Below are 20355 nucleotides of genomic sequence, written 5' to 3'. Positions count from 1 at the left end.
GGATACCCTTATTACTTAAAGTGTTATTTAATACTTATAGCAAAATTGTGGCACGCTCTATACCTATTTAACCTTAAGAACTATAGTCTCGCAAAGGATCTAGTATAGAAAATTTAGTTTACTAGTATAATTGCGTTAGAAAACGGATATATTAGCGCTAGCCCTAACTCTAAGAAATAAGGGTAGAGGATATACTTCGCTACTAACCTCCTTAATAAAGAGGCTTAATATAATACCCCTATTAGAGGCTAAATATACTAGCTTAGTTAGTTAGGTCTTAATTATAGTTTCCTAATAGGCGTTAATCTTATAATAGAGTTTAAGCCTATATAAACCTTTATATATTATAAACGGTAATTGCTAATAGAGTGTAGATTATATATTTTAATTCGCTATTAAGCTAGTAGTAAAGAGAGGGCTAGCGTAGACTTAAAGCTTAGTATAACCCGTCCTTTAGGGCTATTAGAAAGGCATAAGGCAATAATAACTATTATAATAATTTTATCTAAACTATTGCCAATATTTAATATTGACACTGCAAATATTAACAAATGCTAATATTTTGTTGGCTGGAATTTCGCTTATTGGAAAACCACGCTAAAGTCCTTAGTGGGCCCAAAAGCGGAATCTTCAGACATTACTAAGTAAATTCTGCAAAAGCAAGGCGTCCACAAAAAGCTAGTCTTATGGATGTATTTTATAAAGATTTGTGAGGGTGATCTCTCATAGCTCAAATGTTGAGGTGCTGAGCCCTAGTATGAAGCTTCAGCAAGAAGATTATTCTGTCTGTTTCTCTCTTCACCTGATGGTCACTTCGCGAAATCCATTCTTATTCTGAATCTTCTCGTCAATGCAAACTCCTATAATCTTGTGGTCACCAAACGGCTTGTTTCTGCAAATCAGCAAATTTCCCGAGCCTCCAGTTTCCACATACCCATAATCCCTCATCATATCCATAGTGCCGTGACTGAACTCCTCTCCTACCAGCGCCCTACTACTAGGCCACTTCAGCTTTGGCACCACCGGCTTATCAGATTTTGTATCCCTGCAGCCGATAGAATAGGACTTATGAGCATCAACATTGCCTCCGAATGCCACTAGGTTGAACGCCCGTCCTACGTCTCCGGCTTGCACCAACCCCACTCCATCTTTTATAATTATCCTATTGTCATTGTCGAGCTTTGCGACCGTGTCGCCCAGAAAGCTCCCTTCCACCGCGGTGATGGCCTCGAATATCAGCGAGAATGGCGCAATTATCGTGCACCCGCAATCGACCGTAACTTCGCACGAAATGCGCGCTGTGCTGTCGTTCTCAAGCCGGGATCCGCAGCTGGTTATGCCGTTCATTATGTAGTTCAGGGATCTGTTGTGAGTCCTCATGTATTGGGGAGGTGGGTCTTCCCAGGACGTGCCGCTCACGCATCTGTCTATCCAGTCTCCTGGCTTTGCATTCGGGTCGCTGGTGATCCAATTTGGTTGGAGGTTGCTGAGTAGCCTCCTGCGGTACCGGATGATGTTGCAGCCAGGGTCCATTATGGTGGCCAGGATGGTGGCACATTGCACCAGTGTCCTGCCGATCTGGTTGCTGTGTACGTTCAAAGGCTGATCAGAGGTGAGTATTGGCTTGGGCTTCTTGAAGATTCCGGTGCTCATTTTTTTCCCGCAGTTGCAGCCCTTAAAATAGAATTGAAAACCAACTCTGTTCTTTTGACTGAGTAGGATCCTCATGTACTTTCGCGGGACTCCCTCAACGCCAGTCAGCGCTAGGGTCTTTGCTATGCCTTCTTGCTCCAGCTCTCCCAGGTTGATGACCTTGGCAAAGCAGTCTGTGGTCATGATCGTACTGTTATTTACTACCATTGGAATCCAATCCCACTCACTTCTCTGTTCTCTGCTTATGGCAAGTTTGGTCCACGCGCGCCCCGTCTTGATGGAGAGTTGCTTGAAGAAAGCGAACGAGATCCTCTCCATGTCATCTCCCGCCATATTGCTTTCTATCTCATCTGGGGTAAACAGTCCGCTGAAAACGCCTAAAAGTCCCTTGAAGATATCTCCCTGATGTCCGCATGTCCGCGGTCTGATAGACACAGCCGAGAAGACGTTGCTTATTCCCTTGTAGTTGTCGCGCCACCACCAATGGCCTCCGCTGAGGATGTCCGTCCTCGCGCTGTCAATTCCCCTGACCACCGTCTGCAGGATATCAAGAGACGATTTATCCTCAGTTATTATCCTCAAGACCGCTTGGACTGCTGCGGTTTTCTCGACTCTGGACTGGTCTATCCAATTCGATAGCTTATGCGCCTTGTCCTTGGAATCTGTGGCTAGGTCCATCCAGGTCCTGAACTCTCCAATACGAGAAATGTTCTTGTCGTTCATCCCCCACATGGTTATGTTGTTTCCAAGGAGCATTTCCTGGAATGTCCACACCCTGGAGAAGTACGGGTTGTCGAATAATGACTTAACGTAGTTGATGCACGTCGAGTAGCAATTCAACACACCCATTTCAATGGCGGCCGACTTCACTGTTGGTTTGTCCAAGGGGAAGGTCCACGGTCTTTTTTCCCACTCGGACAGGTAATCGTCCATTCCTTGCGTCAGCTTGGCTTGCGAGGCAAGCGCCGCTGCCTTCATGTGCGCCAGTATGTGGTCGAGGAATTTTAGGTCGTCGATGATGCCTTGTGGTTGCCATACCACGTCCATGTCTATCAGGATGTGGCACCGCTCAGCCTGTTGGTAGTAATTGTACATCTGGGCGATCTCAATAGACTTTTCCGTTTCATTGTCTTGATTTATGCAGACGCAGTCCACCCACAGATACTGCACTTTGGCTGCAATCATCAACCTCTTGATGTCTTCCAGCTTGCCACTTGATATCGTCACACGCCAGTTCACCCCTTCTATTCCGCAGTCGTATTTTGGTGTGATCTCACCCCATCTATAGGATATTATGTCGAATTTATGCACGTTGTGTTTACCGGGGTCGATGACGAAGAAATTCCCGCCTTTGTGGCAGAGGAGTCTAGAGGGCTGGAAGGACACCATGGCGAAGCTCGTATTAGAAGGACTGCAACCGTCTTAAGTTAGAATTTGAAATTTGGTGCTGTAAAGGACACGGACAGAGTTTGCGTTCACTATAGCTTATATAAAGACGCCGAGTCTTCGCGCAGCACTAACGTTGAGGGAGGATGATTATTAGGATGGGAGTCACCTGAACATGTGGTCAAGGCTGAAAAGTAGTCAATGTCGGCTTGCATTTTGGCCCCTACATCTAGTCGCGTTTGCCTGCAGAGTGATGGGGGCTCCTTGCATGACACCACCTCGCCATCGAGAGAAATCAGCCTACACTAGATCCAGTCCAGGGTTAGGTACAGCCTGACGAACTGTATCGCTTGCGCCTCCGTCTCTTCCAAACCCTCAAAAATCTCAGCGAAAAGGTCAAAGAAAGTGTGTGATTGCCAATACCCACTCACGACATGAGCGCGATGAAAATCGGCTGCTCAAAATTGCAACTTCCACAATGGTAGAGTATCGGAAGGCTGAATCACCTCAGAGCCGAATGTTGATGAAGCAGCCAAACCTTGGCAATGCAAGTGCTCGCAAGCCATATTCCGGTGAAGCTTCCACAAATCAGGATGGCGACACTAAGACGCAGCCTAGATGCATTTGCCCCTCTCAGGTGAGTTCAGGGTGGCTAGAAATAAAACCATTTAGGGGCGGCTTGTGGTTTCTGCGATTTGGGGAAAAATGCCATCAATCACGAATTTCGCTCTCACTACCTTGGGCATGTTCCGGTTGTAACAACACACCCCGAAGCTACAGACTTGCCAAAAGTCAAAGCCAAAACATGAATTTTAATCCTGGAGAACCATACCTCGACGGCATCGGAGGATTGGGAGTTGTTGAGAATCAATTTGATTCTTTAATCATTATTGGAAATAATATATTTGATTATTTAATCATTATTGGAACAAAGCCTTCAGTAGCAGTGTATGTTATTAACGGAATAGCGGTGCTCATACTTCTGGTCACTTGGTGGTTAAAGAACACGCGATACAATCTGGTCGTGAAACCAAAATACAGCTACGGCTGGCTTCTCTTCTCTCTCATCATGTGAGTTTGGTTTCCAAGCTCCTGTGACAGCTGCACGACTAACAGCTTGACAGTGCTTTCATTCTCCTCATCGTCAACGAGGCTCTCGCCAACGCCAACGTGATTGGCATTGTTGGGTCCACGCATATTTCGTCTGCCATAACGGGTGTGCGCGGTCTGGCGAGGCTCCTTCTACTCGTAATAGTCTGCTACATCACCCCACATGTATTCGACCGAGCACATGGCTATTCAAACATTGCATTCATTGCAAAAGTCGTCAACGCTGCATTTTACGTGGTCTTGGTCGCTCTCTGGATCACCGCCCTGGCTCTCACCTACGTTGCAGCTTACGCGGACGAAAATGCTTCTCTCAAAGTGGTCAAGTCAGCTCACAAGGTATCAGCAGCATACTACGTCATGTACTTCATTGCTGGGGTTATAGCCTCTGGCTTCCTCTCTTGGGCCATAAAGCCTGCCTGGATTAATCTCAACTGTTGGACCAGGACCTGGCTTGTTTTCACCATATTGATGTTCTTGATCTACAATGTTGCGAACATGGTCGCAGTGTTTGGCTCTGCCTTTAAAGATAAATATCCTTCTGAGGGTAGCGTTGTTGTTTTCATGGTCTTTGACTCAATTGTCACGAGTCTGACGGTGTTTGGCATCTTGATATCCGTGGACCGAACAAAGTGAGACATACGATTTAGGTCAACATGAACAATAAGAGTAAAGACACATGAAGTGACCTGGGTGAGCACCGTTAATCCCTCACACTTTCGAGGCATGGTGACAAACTTGAACTTGACAAGCTAGACTTCTGATTTATGATTGTAGTTGACCCGTTCCATTTTTTCACAAAAATCGACCTCGTGGACCTGATCTAGTAGCCTAGTACAAGGGGGCAACTTGAGCGGGTCACTCGCCCTCCCTGCAAGTTTTGATGACATTATAGTAATATCCTGGGAAAATAGTAAGTGCACGGCTATAATGCCACCAGAACTTTCAGGGAGGGCGAGTGGCCCGCTCAGGTTGCCCCCTTGTACTTGATCCGGTAGCCTAGTACTTATCTCAGTTGCCTGCACCCCCTCCCCCCCCCTTCGTATTCCTTGTACCTTCCTCGTGTATATATAGAGGCACGCCAGACCTAGCACCTGTCACGGGACACCCCGTGACACCTTATACACGTCCAACTGTTTCCACCGACTCAGCAACCAGAGACCGACCACGAGACGGCAATCTAACAGCAATCTGCGGCAATCTGACGGCAATCTGCCGCATTCTACTATATTCCACCAAGTTCCACTAAGTTCCACTAAATCCTGCTAAGTTCTGCCAGGACCACCACCCGAATTCTATTCTGCCGTGCACGTATTAACTAAGCAACCAAGTCCGCGATATATACCCTTTCTTCCCATTTTTCTACCTGCTTTCCTTACGTAACGTCTTAATCTTATTATACAGTTTATATATATAGCTTAATAATATCTACTTTGCTATATATTATTGTCGCTTATACTTACTCTATAATACTACGTTATATTAAACCTATACCCAATACCGCCTAATTAGCATATAGAATAACCTGGAAGCCCCTATATATATAAAAGACCTATATACTAAATTTACTAAGTAAATAGAGACTCTATAATAGGCTTTTACGGATACCTTTACCTACTAAAAAGCCCGATATTATATGTTAATTAAATCTCTAAAAAAAGAAATTAAAGAGATCCACTAAAACCCACCGTTTGCTATACCGTTACCCCTACTTACCCCTACTAATATTAATCTATAAATACTAGATAGAAAGAACGTTTCTAAAACTAGCTCCTTAACCCTAAATTTGCCAACTAGTACTCCTATAAAGAAGTTAACCAAATATCTCCCTAATTCTTCCGCCTATTTAGGCAAAAGAAGTAAACTATACTCCTTTTTTAACTGACTTAAAAATAAGCTAAACGGTAATATTAATTGCTACCCTACTCTTAATAGCTAGTTATATTATACTATAAGCCGCCTAACTAAAGACGCTGTAAAAACTATATACAAATTTTAGCCGAGCACTATAGAAAAACCAGTTACTATACTAAAAGTATCTTATAGCAACCCTAACTAAATTACTATAGTATAAAAAAACTAAATAAGATAATATAAGGCTCTAAGAGCTTTCTATTATACTAAAGAGACTAGATAAAATAAACCCGTCTTAATTAATTGCCTAGTAGAGTCCCTAAACTCTAAACTAAAGGCTTTCTTTATAGAAGTTAAGCTACTAGATACCTTTACCGCCTATACTAATATTATTAATAGCTTATATAACGATATACTATACCTTACCCTAAAATATATACCTTAATACTTAGCCCCTTAACTGCCTAAAATCTATAAGGACCTAGACGCTATAAATATTAACGCTAGAACCCTCTCTTATACCCTAAAAAAATCCATTAAATATAAACAACGTATTAAATACGGCCTTTATTTTAAGTGTAAAAGTAACGCTTATATCTTAAGTTACTACTTTATCCTACTACCCTAAATATATATATATAAATAACTAGTATAGGTAGTATCCTATTATCCTAAATATATAAATAAATAACTAGTATAAGCAACTAATCGCCTTAGCTAAGCCCCGTTTCCTGACCCTAATTATTAGCTAGCTCTAATCCGTTATTTAATAAGTACTACTTATAAGGATAAAGCTATAACTAATATAATATAAGAACTCCGCCCTAATTACCTCTAAAAAGAAAGTTTTAGAGCTAAGTTACTCTTTAGGATAGCTCTACCTTAAGATCTTATTAAATACTTTAGATATTATAAACTCTAACTTTTAGGATTATAGTATAACCGTTAACTATTATCTTTAGCCAAATAATTAATAGGCTAATACTTAAGTTCTAATTAATACTGTTGGGAATAAAGGCAAGCGCTCACCATCTAAGGCATATTGCCGTCACGTGTAGCAAGTTGCCGTCACGTGTAGCAAGTTGCCGTCACGTGTCGCCGCGGCACTAGCGTGGCGAGGAGCCTTAAGCTCCTCGCTCTCCCTTATAAAGAAAAAGAACAACAATTATCATACTATTTACAAACCGTAGCTATGTGATATTACCTTGTGTAACTAACACTAATTAGTAGTTAACTTTACTATTATACCACAGAACAGCTAGGTATTCCACTAAGAAGAGATAAGCCACTGTACTAGTGCTACTCGTGCTAGAGGAAGCTGTCTTTTAAGGTTAGAACTGGTCCTAAACCTTAAATAGAACTTTTCTATAAATTTAAGGATCTAAAGGCTAGAACTGGTCCTAAGCCTTTCTAAGATTATAGATTCTTGCGTCTATTACGCAGAACAATATACTTTACAAGTTTTCGCGATTTAAGGCCAGAACTGGTCCTAAGCCCTATAATCGCAAATATATATTATAAACGCGTACTAAACAATAAATATATGTTATGAACGCGTACTAAATAACAATCCCTAAACTAATAATACTCCCCTCCCTCTAAAAACATGGCTACGCCTACTTTAAACGACTAGGAAGACTCCTTACTACTAGGGGTAGCTATATATACAAAATTCACTAATAGGAATTAGGACGAATTTACCATTAATATAATAACTTATACCGTAAAATAAGTTAATAGCTTTCTCCTACACTATATCCTATTCTACTAAAGTAGATACTACGCCGATTTATAACTATGGGAATATTTCAGGGAGGATTTCGTGGGATGGACCGCCGATACTTAGGTACTTAGCAATATTAATATTATTTGGAATTTCCAAGACTTCCTTTATAGGAATGGGGTATATATTACTAAGAATAGTAACCCAATTGCTAGCAATATTTAGGCTATTATTATTAGTATAGAAGAACTAGTATAGACGAAAGCTAAGATTATACGTTAACTACGGAAACCTAAAACTAACCTATATTCTTTAGAAGGCAACTTTAATTTATATTAAAAACCCCAGAACACTAATCCCCTACCTAAAGGTACTCTCCCACTAGAAGGTGCTCTCCTACCTAAAAGTACTCTTCCTCTACCTCTACTACCTCTAGCTCCTCTACTCTAGCCAATTAGTAACCCTCTACTATAAGAAGTTACGAATCTAATAAAGGTATATTTAGATAAAGAGAAGAAGTTTAGAGGAGAATTATATAATATGCTTGGAGCAAAACTATAGGTCTTCTATAACTGTTATAATAAGGTTAAAATTTAATGCCACTAGTACTACCACGCTTTCTCCATTATATTAAAAAGATAGGTAGTAACATTTTATTACGACCATATTACGGGTAAAAACTATAGCTTTAATATAATGCTTTAGCTTACTAGAGCTTACTTTAAGACCAATAAGAATCGCCAACTTTATATATCTAAATGGCGGGAAACTATATTTTAGAAAGTTATTACTTTTAACCCAATAAAGACTTATTTAGAGTACCTTTAACTACTCTTTAATAAACTTTAGAAAATTTAATATAGCCTTACTAAAACTTACTAAAATAAGAATAGCCTAAGGGACTAGGTTATCTTAGCATACCATAGCGTTCCTAAGTGTAACTTAGCGCTATATAAACCTGCGGATATATTTAAAGGAGTATATACTAAGCTACGCTCTGCTATAGGTACTATGATATAAATATAAGAATCTTAATAGTTCTATACCAAAAACCCTACTTAACTAAGTATTTTTAACCAATATAATTATAACTAGACTAATTAAATATATAGTAGCCGTAGTAGGGAATACAGAAGAAGGTATAATTAATGTTAACTATAAGGTAATTATGGAGGTCCTTATAGAGGTTTATTTCGAAGTAATTGCTAGAAGAAGTGCTACGTTTATAAGAAGCTAAATTGCTAGTTAACTAGATACTCCCTTAATAAGCGAAAAGAGGTATATAATAAGTTCCATTAAAGTATAAAAAATATAAAAAATTGTGAGGTTACTACGGCCTACTTCTAAAGCTTTTTGATTTAATATAAAGGCGCAAAAGATCTTAAAGGTAAGGTTAATAAAATTAAACAGCTCCTTATAAATATAGAAATTAAGGACTACTCCCCTAACTAATACTTTACTAAGTATAGTAAGGTAGATAGCACACAAACCGTTACTATTCTTAATAATTAATCTACGCTCTATTCTATTATAAAATTAGATATCTTTAATAAGCTAAAGGAGAGTTTTACATTTTCCTTTAACAATAGATACTCGGCGTATATCTTCTATAGTATTATGCTGGATACAGGAGCCGCAGGAGTATCTATAGTAGGAGAACCTTAAATTTAAGCTCTTTAGCAGCTTAATAGCTCTATTTAGATTAACTAATTAACGGCAGGCTAATATACAATTCGCTTTAGTAAAGGTACTATAATCTCTCTTGGCATAATTAGGGTCCAAACCCCCTTAGGATATATTACTTTCCATATTATTTCTATAAATACTCTATTTCTATTTTGCATTAAAGATATAGATAAGTTAGGCGTTAGGCTTAATAACCTTAAGAATATACTTATTTAGGGAGATAATTGGGTACCTATTATGCGTAAGTAGGGTTACCCCTAGTTACTCCTTTATTAACTAGAAAAGAGTATTATTTAAAGCCACTTAACTAAGTTAGAATTACGCCAACTATACCGTTGTTTTAGCCACCTATCCGTTTATTAATTACTTAGGGTTCTTTAGCGAGTAGGCCATAAAGTTAAGGTTAAGGCAATTAAGTATCTTATAAAGTACTACTATTACTACTAAATAAACCAGAAGTTCCCTAGCCGATTTAAGTTTACCCTTAAGGATGACTATAACTTTAACTTCTATATTATTATTGATGTTATATATCTTAGTGGCAAGCTAGTGCTCTAAGTTATTAACTTCTTAACCTCCTTCTAAGCCGCGCGTTTCTTAAAAGATATATTAGCCAGAAATGTATGGGATACCCTTTAGTTATACTAGATTAATATCTATTTAGGACCCCCTAATTAAATTATCTATAATATAGGAAAGAACTTCTTATCTATAGAGTTCTGATAATAGATAAAGGTAATAGTAATTAAGGTTAAGGAAGTCCCCGTTAAGGTATATAATAGCATTAAAAAAGTAGAGTAATATTACGCGCTATTACACCGCGTATATAAAATTATCTTTTTAGAACTAAAGGACGCTAGCGAAGAATTTACCTTGTAAATAGCTGTTAAAACTATTAACAATTTCGCTAGCCTGGATGGACTTATACCTATATTACTAGTCTTTAGCGCCTACCCTTAAATGACTAATAATTCTTTACTATCTCCCTTTATTATATAACGAGCTAAGGCTATTTGCAAGGCAATAAAGGAGGTATAATATCTTTACGCTATACGCTAGGTTAATAACGCACTAGAAATAAGAAATGGCCTAAATATATTAACTACGCTTAATCTACTACTTTAGTCTGAAGTACGCGTATGGCGTAAAAAGGGAGGATAGTTAGGCCCACACTAACTTATTGTAATTAATAGTTAAACTTATACTATTTAGATGCCTTACGGACCCACTTAATTCCGTTTAACTATTATTAAGCCTTACTATAAAGATAATAATTCTAAGCCTTTATAGGATGCCCTAGAAGATACTCTAGAGGAGAACTACAATTAACGTGCTCTAGAAGGCGACTATAATCCTAATACAATTATAGTAGATATACTATAACCACGACGCGGTAGAGGTCGCCTAAAGGGATTACAAAATTGCTAATATCTTGTTAATTTTAAAGAACAATTTATTGCCGCCATTAAGAATAGAGTTAAGTTATTAATGGCCTTTATAATAACTAAAGAGAAGGCTAACTTTAAGCTCGCAAAATAGCTCTAAAAGGAAGGTTATATTATAACCCTAAGAGCTCTATTCCAAGTATCTAATAAGTAGAAGATTAACGGTCTTATTATAGGAGGAGTCTTTAAATTTAAGAAGTATAACCCTATTAAGTTTAATAGAGTTCGTATCTTTAAGTTAAGAATAGTTAATAAGATTAAGGGTAAAGCTACTAACGCCCTATTTAAGAAATTAAGGCTTGTTATTTAAGGCTATAACGATAATGGTAAGGAGGTGATTCTTATATAGTCTCCTATAATTTAATAAGCTAGTTAGTAAGTTATTATTGCGCTAGCTTCCTCCTTAATAAAGAATAGAATAGCGGTTTATTTACGAGATATTACTTAAGCCTATACCTAATTAGAGATGCACCTTTAGCGCTTAATATTAGTATACCTTCTAGAGCAAATTCGCCACCAGTATCCTGAAGATATAATTATGGTTATACTTAAGCCATTATATAAAATTGCAGAGGTAGGAACTTACTAGTGGGCTACCTATAGTAAGCACCATAAAGAGAAGCTTTTAATAACTACTTTTATATTCGATTTATACTTCCTTATTATAACTATTTACACAATACGCAGTTCTAGTTGCCAGCTAACGACGAGCAAGAAGGAAATATACAAGTAGTCATGACCCTAAAGACGAGAGACGATACAAAGACACAAGAAACCAGCTAAAGAATACCCTAAAAAAAGAAGTAAGGAATAACTGGAGACGGTTTATAAACGAGCATACTTCTAACCCGAGCCTCCCCTATAACAAGGGCCTTTGGGCTATAGCGAAATGGGTAAAGAAAAAGGCAGGGCGCCTAGCAGAAGACTTATACCTACCACCCCTATAAAGAGCAGGAGAATTACAGGCTACAAACGACAACGATAAGAAGGCAAAGATCCTTATAGAAAGGTTCTTCCCCTAACTGGCTCTAGTAGACCTTAGTGATATTATAGGCGAAACACTAGTAACTTACCTGTGGGTTAACAGCGACATAATAATAAAGGAAATGGCTAAAACCATTAGCTGCCTTTTAAATAATATAGCACTAGGACTAGATGGGATTCTAAATAAGGCCCTAAAAACCTGTGGGCCACTTATAGCACCTTAGCTTACAGATATAGCCAAAGCATGCTTTGCTATAGGCTACTACCCGCAACTCGGAAGATCTATAACAACAGTTATCCTATAAAAAGAAGGTAAAGCAAATTACTTAATCCTAGGAAGCTACCGCCCTATTACCTTAGAAAATACCCATAGTAAGATCTTAGAAAGGGTAATAGCGGAATATATAGCAGACACAGCAAAGGAATATACCCTACTACCACAAAGCTAAATAGGGGCAAGAAAGAACCGCTTAACACTATTAGCACTTACGCTACTCGCTACCACTATTAAATCTATATAGGCGATGCGAAAGGACTTTATAGTATTAATACTTAGCCTAAATATTAGTAGTGCCTATAATAATATACCCCACAAGCGTCTCCTATATATCCTTAGGGTAAAGGGCTTTCTAGAATAGATTATATAATTTATCTAAGGGTTTATAGGCCAGAAAGAAATATTACTAGTCTTTAGCGGATACCAGAGCCCCCCTATTGCAGTTATAACAGGAATACTATAAGGATTACCCCTCTCGCCTATACTCTTCCTTTTCTTTATAAGCAACCTGCTTAACTCCTTTAAGGAAGGGGCGACCTAGGGGATAGGCTTTATTAATAACACAAACCTAATTATATACGGGCTAACAGCCGCAGAGAATTACAGAATACTAGAGAAAGCCTATAATACTTATATAGAATAGGCAAAACGTTATAAAGTTTAATTCTTACTAAAGAAATACTAGCTAATTTATTTTATAAGAAAACGCAACCAATCTGTAGATCTCTAGCATATAATTCACATCTAAGGCTTTAGGGGTTAACTAGTTTAGGGCCTAAGGGTATTAGGAGTATAGGTAGACAGTAAGCTCTAGTAGAGCGCATATATAGCATAAGCGGCCCGTAAAGGCTAAGTATAGTTTATCGCTTTATCCAAGATTGTTAATTCTATATAGGGTCTATACTTCTAGAGGTCACGCCTACTATATACAGCAGTTGTCCGGCCAACTATAACATATAGATCCAGTATTTAGGCCATTAGAGAAACTAAAAAGGGCCCCCCTAAATTACTCCTTAAACCACTTTAAAAGGTCTAAACAGCCTACCTCTAGAGTATTATAGGTAGGTATAAGCGAATAGCTACAGCACTGCTTAAGAAGGAATTTAATATTCCCCCCCTATAGTTATATATTAAAGCCGCTATAATATAAAGGACGTAAAATAAACGTAACTCTAATATTATAAAGTACATTAAGACACGCCTAAGTAAACTATAGAGGGACCCTAGGGTGCCCCGTAGGAGAATAAACCAACAACCCTAAAGTAGGGAAAAGATATTAGAGAAATAGGTAAAGAAAGCAGAAGAAGAATAGTGCCGCTTTAGGGCCCAGGCCTATATAGAGGAGGAAGGGAAATACGTAAGAGGTTAGTAAAGACAACAGCAAAATAGAGAAAAGAGCTAAAGTAAAACACGTAAGAATACTAGGAAACTATCTACTGTAATACAATACTAGTTAGACTAACGCTAGAGAAGTAAATAGGAGTTAAAGGTATAGAGGCTAACTTAGGCAAAACAAACCTAAGCTATAGTATAGTTAATACTATAGAGGGTAAATACCTAAGGGCTCTAAGAAGGCCTAATAAAGGCAGAAAATATAATAGTAATACTCTTAAGAATAGGAATAATAGGACTAAAAGATTGGCTTTACTAGGTGGGTATCCTAGTAGGTAGCCTAAGATGCGAATATGGCTGGCTAAGACAGACACCAAAACATATAATACTACTATGCCCCCTACGCACCAATTAAGAAATAATGCTCTTAGTAGCTAGCACAGAGAACTATAATACACTACTCTTAATATAAAAAGGCCTTAAGGCGGTTACCTAGTGGCTTATTAGTTAAAATATGCTAAATTAGTTCCGGGTTGCAAGGGAAATAGTAATAGAAGGCAAGGGGGCGAGCAGTAGGTGCCCCCTAGTAACTCTATAGTAGTAGAGTAATAGTTTATAATACTAGCGCGTCCGTAGGCTTATTACGGCAGTAGTAGTTCCTAAGAAGGTTAAATAGTAAGGTAGTAGAGCACTATAGGCGACTTATAGGCGCTAAGCAGGCGAGTCCTAAAAGGTAGGGAGATGGATTATAGGGTTTTCTTATTTTTCTTAAATAGAGTTTTCTCCCTATATATAAATAAGGAGTAGTCCGCGTAGGCCTAATAGGGATCTAAATTGGACGTTAAGCAATAAATTATTATTATTATTATTATTATTATTATTATTATTATTATTATTATTATTATTATTATAACTATAGGAACTCTATTTAGAATTGTTGGCATATAAACTAATAATATAATTATCTTAGGAGACGACCAATTCTTAGCTCTTAAAGAAGACGAGCTAGTAAAGGCAAATCTTATAGCAAAGCTAAAGGAAAAGCTTAATTTAACAATACTATTACTCTTTAATAGATGCATCCTCTCCCTAAATAAGGATTCTATTGCTTTACGCCAGAAGGGTTAAGGTAAGAAGATTAACGTTATTAACGTTAATTCTCTAAAGTAAGGATATGTAGAGCAACGCGCTTATAGAGCTTACGTTGCTTCTATCTATTAACCTAAAGCTTTATTTAATCTCTCTGTTACCGCTTAATACTAGGAATTAACTAAGGATAACATTTTTGCCTTAAATAAGCGTCTTTTTTAGTAAATGAACTATCTCAATTGGAGACTACTTTACGTGCCTATTAATCTTCCTACCGCTAAGCTCTTTATATTTATTAATAGATCGTTTATAAATAATAAAGATTTTAGCTCCTAGTTAGGATATAAGATTATTATTACAAATAAATCTACTAGAGAGAATAACTTTATAATCCACGGTAACCTTATTTATTAAAGCTTAATTAAGAGTAAGTGTATTACTTAAAGCGTTTTAGTGTTAGAGATATATGGAATAGTTGGCGGAGTTAATATAGTAATTACAATTGGAACTACCCTAAAGATAATTATAGATTGACTTAAACTTCCTATTATCCCTATAATTATGTGCACCGACTTATATTCCCTCTATAAGTATTTAGTTAAGCTTAGTACTATAAAGGAAAAGCGCCTTATAATTAATATTATAGCACTTTAGCAATCCTATAAGCGTTAAAAACTCTTTAAGATTTAATAAATTAATGGCTAAGATAACCCGGCAGATATAATAACGAAGGCGAACCTAAATAAGGCACTAGAGACGTTTGTTAATACGAATACTCTATATATATAAGTTAAAGGTTAGGTTAAAAGGGAGTCCCTAGAAATTTCTTAGTTATATAAGGTCTTAAGATATCTAGGAACTTTAACTAGCGGTTAAAGTTATTTAATTAGTTAGATTCTCTTGCTAAGACTTTTTTTAGAGGGGGAGTATAACATTCTGTAGACCCTAACTTAACTTAGCTAATTAGGATTTTTTATCCCCGGGATAGAAAATCGCTATTAGCTCGCTTACTACTAGCGCCTTAGCGGCCCTCTAAATAAAATANCTNCCTATAACTCCTAAGCAAGAAAGCACTATATGCTAAGAGGCAAATTTTGGGATAGCGAGACTTATATTATAATGGCAATAGTAAGTAAGGAGGATTAATATTTATTCCGCTAGTTAAGCGGTATATATATATAGATGGCAACTATAAAAGAAGAGTTGCTAGTATTGGGAATAAAGGCAAGCGCTTACTATCTAAGGTATATTGCCGTCACGTGTGGTAAGTTGCCGTCACGTGTCGCTGCGGCACTAGCGTGGCGAGGAGCCTTAAGCTCCTCACCCTCCCTTATAAAGAAAAAGAATAACAATTATTATACTATCTATAAACCGTAGCTATGTAATATTACCTTATATAACTAACAAATATAGAAGCTAGTAGCATAGGATTTATTAATAAGATCCTTATATTAAGATAATAGTTTTACCCTAACTCCCTTAACTGGCATATTAATATATTTGGATTTAATAGTAAATATATAGTCTTAGGCTAAATTACCTACGTAGTATACCTAAGACTTTAATACCTAAACTATAAAGAACTAATTAGGCTTTTTATTACTACCCTAGGCTACCTAGTAATTCTTAAATAACCCTAAATAAAGTTATATAAGGTAACCGTTAATTAGAACAACCTTAAGCTTCTATTTACCGCCTCCCATTATAAGCAGAAATGCCTTATAACTTACTACTTAAACCTAAATCTAAAATCTAAAAAATCTACTAAGATCTACTAGTCTAAAAAATTTATTGACGTTTACCTTATATCTAAGAAGTCTACCTAATTCTACTAGCCTAAGAATTCTACTAAACTCTATAAACAGACCCTAAGTACTATACTACCCCGCGCTAAGTAAAAGCTTAAGCTTACTATATAAAAATACTAAAAGGACTAGTACCCTACTATAAAGAGCTTATTTAAAGAACCTAAACCTAAATCTAATACTAACTCTATACCTAATACTAAAGCTAAAGCTAAATAAGAAACTATAGATAACCTAAGTAAGCCTAACACCCTAAATATCCGTATAATTAGAGCTATTCTACTAGCTTAACTTGCTAAGAGGCCTAAGTATATAATCTTCGCTATTATAATAGCCAATATTAAAAAGGCCTTAGTACTAAAAAAGTATACTAACCCTACTATAAATGTACTAGTAGAGTATTATTACCGCCTAGATGCATTTTTATAAAAGAAAGCTAATAAGCTACTAGAATACCGACTATATAACTATAAGATTATACTTAAAGAAGGAAAGCAGCCTGGATTTAGGCCCCTATATAGAATATCCTAAAATAAACTTTAAGTGCTATAAAAGTATTTAAACGAGAACCTAGGTAAAGAATTTATTAGAATAAGCTCGTTGCCTATAGCCGTATTAGTAATTTTTATTAAGAAACCTACTGGTAGTTTACGCTTCTAGATAGACTACTAAGCTCTTAATACTATTACCGTTAAGAATTAATATTTAATCCCGTTAATATAAGAGACGCTAAACTAACTAAGGCTCGCTACTATATAAAGCTTAATATTATCTCTGTCACGGAACCCCACCGTAGGGGCCTCTATAGGAGAGCCCCGTGCTCTTGCGTATACCTCGCGTATAGCTTATGTCAGCTACGCATAGGTATATTACCTCCTTACGCCCTCGACCCTTACGATTAATCGCGTAACGTCTTATAGACTCCTCAAATACATACGCTCTGTAGCCACTGCCCCCGTATTATAACATTACGTTACGCCTTTTTACTACTAATGCTTAGCCTATAACCAATTCTACGTCTCTATAATATTGCAGACGCTACTAAAAGCAGTATATTTATAAATTACCTTACTTTATACTTCTAAGGAACCTATAATAGTAAGATAATATTTCTTACTAGCTACTATATTAAACCTAAAGAATAATCTAATACCTATACTTAACCTATAACGCCAATTAATCCTAAAAGAATTTAATTTATTAGCTTTAGCCTTAACCCCTAAGGAAATAGACACTAATAATGTCTTATCTTTTATTAACTATATAACTATAGATAAGTAAACGGAAGGGCTACTACCTATTAAAATTAAAATATAAGACGCTGAGATGTTTATAAAAATAGTAGCATAAAACCCTAATAAATACTACTACCTTTTATAGAACTACTACCTAAAGCTTATATAAGCTAAGATGCGTATTACTTAAAATTATAATATTATCTAAGACCTATAAGCTTATAAGGCGCTCGCTAATAACACATATTAAGAAACTAAAGATAACCTCTGTATATCTAAACGTAACGTTTAATAGTTAAAGAAGAATAAGATTATACTAATTGCTATAGTTACTAAAAAGAAGGTATAATTAAATACTTATAATCTTAGCTTAACGAGCATATTGGTAATAACGCTAGATACCTCTTTACTATATATAACGCCACCTAAGTCTTTACACCCCTAGTAACTTTACCTACTTAACGCTTAATAGAGGGTTAGCGCTAAGTAGCTTTACCTAATAAGAACCCCTACTAAAGCAGCAATAATAAAAGCTATAATAATTGGACTTAAATTATTACTATAGGGTCTAATATACGCTACCCTAATCCCCTAGTCTTTTAGGGAGACTATAAGGAATACAGCTACTAGAAAATGTAAATCTATAAAATAAAATAAAACTAACTTAAAGCGCCTGTATTTTTCTATAAAAGATACTATAATTAGCTATATTATTGGGCGAATAAAAGGTATACTATTTAATAGACTCTTCGCCTAATAGGAGACTAGTAGCCCTTAGAAGTGGCAGTTTTACTAAAAAGTCCTTAATAATCTTAACCTAATATACCGCAACTATAACCTACTAGCTACTAACTAAGCTAAACTATATACCCTAAAGATAAGCCCTACTAATTATTTAATAAGTTCTATATTAAATTCTAGGAATATACTAAAGCCCTTACCTAAGATAATACTAAAGACTAAAAGGATCTCCTTAAAAAAGTTACTTATTGCCTTAGTTATATAGCTACTAGCTATAACTATAACAATATTTATAAGATAGTAGTAGCCCTATAAAAAATTTAACAATAACTAAATTAGATTACTACTACTAACCCTTACCTAAAGACCTCTCTATAGAAGCCTTCCGGGCCTACTAAACTTATATATATTAAGCCACCAACGCCCACTACCTTAAGTACTACTAAAGCTAATATTAACCTCTCTATACTAACCTTTCTATAAAAACTCCTAAATAGAAAGCGCGAGCTACTCTGGAAACTAAGACGCTGCTATAAATACCGTTAAAAAGGCTGTTATTATAATAACCTAAACTACCTAATAGCTAGGTTTAGTACCTACCGCCTAATACTTAACCTAATACCCTAAATACTAAATATATTACTATATACCACTACTATATAAAATAAAAGACGTAGTAATAGTAGTAGAATTAAATATAAAAGCGGAAAACGCTAAGTCCTAGCCCTAAGTTATAGGTTAGGACGCCCTAATAATAGAGGGATTTATATACCGGCCTACTTAATAGATAACTTAGTAAAGATAAACAGACGGAAATAGATAGTTTTACCTATAATAGAAACTACTGCTAAAAAATAATATAAAAGCCGTTTTATAATTAACTGTAAAGCTATTAACTAATTTATAGATACCTAATTTGTATATATTTATAACCTACCTACCTTACCCCTTACTAAAGCCCGCGCCCTATAACTTACTAACAGTAGTTATACCGTATAGAAGATTATCTATATAGTATAACTCTACTTAGATATAAACGGGCACTAGGAAGAGCTTTAGGCCTATATTATACTACTTACTAACTACCCTATTATTTTTAGAATAAGCTAGCTTAAATAATACAACCCTACTATTAACTAGGAAAAGAGAAAAGCAACCTTTAACTCTAAATACTATAGAGAGACTTACCTAGGATATAGCCTAACTACCTCTATTTACTTACTAGGATATTAACCTAAGAAACCCCTTATTACTTTACCTATAACTAACTACTACTATATAAGTACTATAGCCTTCTACCATATAGTACGTAGGAAAAACTAGACTATTGCTATAGCTTTCTAATTATAACTATATAAGCTTAATAAAGAATAGGATAGATATAGTTAACCTTTTAAAAGATAACGCCCCTACGGAACTCTACGGACTTTTACCTTTAAACTTTAAGAAGTTTATAAAGCTTAAAAAAGGACTTACTAATAAAGAACTCCGTAAGCTCCTCCTTAAGAGGTATTATAACTTTATTAATATATGCTTATAAAAGGGCGTATATATACTCCCCCTATATTAACCTAATAACTATACCATTAATATTAAATAAGGAAAAACGCTACTTTATAAGAGACTCTACTTAATATTAAAAGACGAACTTTTAGTTATAAGAAAGTATATTAACAAGCACCTTAATAAAGGGTTTATTCGTCCTAGCATATTACTAATAGCCGCCCCTATCCTTCTTACTAAGAAGCTAAAAGGAGGTATTTAATTCTATATTAACTATAGAGGACTTAATACTATTATAATTAAAAACTAATACCTAGTACCGCTTATATAGGAGACCCTTAAGCGGCTTAACCAAGCTAAAATCTATACTAAGCTTAATATTATCGCCGCCTTTAACTATCTTTAAATATAGAAAGGTGATAAATAGAAAACCGCATTTATATCGCGCTTTAGCCAATTTAAATATACCGTTATGCCCTTTAGCGTATATAACGGCCTAGGCACCTTCTAAAGCTATATTAATAACGCCTTATAG

The 20355-nt window shown here is 36.1% G+C and overlaps 2 protein-coding genes across 2 annotated transcripts; one reads left to right on the top strand and one right to left on the bottom strand.

The window, feature by feature from the left end:
- Positions 1-569: 569 nt before the first annotated feature.
- Positions 570-3162, bottom strand: K441DRAFT_662422 (uncharacterized protein). The gene has a single exon (XM_067649037.1). It carries the CDS (start codon positions 3040-3042, stop codon positions 799-801), a length of 2244 nt encoding a protein of 747 aa, XP_067502300.1. The 5' UTR covers positions 3043-3162; the 3' UTR covers positions 570-798.
- A 584-nt stretch (positions 3163-3746) lies between these two features.
- K441DRAFT_662421 (uncharacterized protein) lies at positions 3747-4840 on the top strand. Its single transcript, XM_067649036.1, has 2 exons — positions 3747-4110; positions 4164-4840. Exons 1-2 carry the CDS (start codon positions 3845-3847, stop codon positions 4780-4782), a joined length of 885 nt encoding a protein of 294 aa, XP_067502299.1. The 5' UTR covers positions 3747-3844; the 3' UTR covers positions 4783-4840.
- Positions 4841-20355: the final 15515 nt, after the last annotated feature.

This window comes from Cenococcum geophilum, assembly GCF_001692895.1.
Source record: "Cenococcum geophilum 1.58 unplaced genomic scaffold K441scaffold_30, whole genome shotgun sequence".
Taxonomy (NCBI): Eukaryota; Fungi; Ascomycota; class Dothideomycetes; order Gloniales; family Gloniaceae; genus Cenococcum; species Cenococcum geophilum.
Note: the sequence above shows the minus strand (reverse complement) of the source record. Positions and strands in the feature narration are given on the sequence as shown.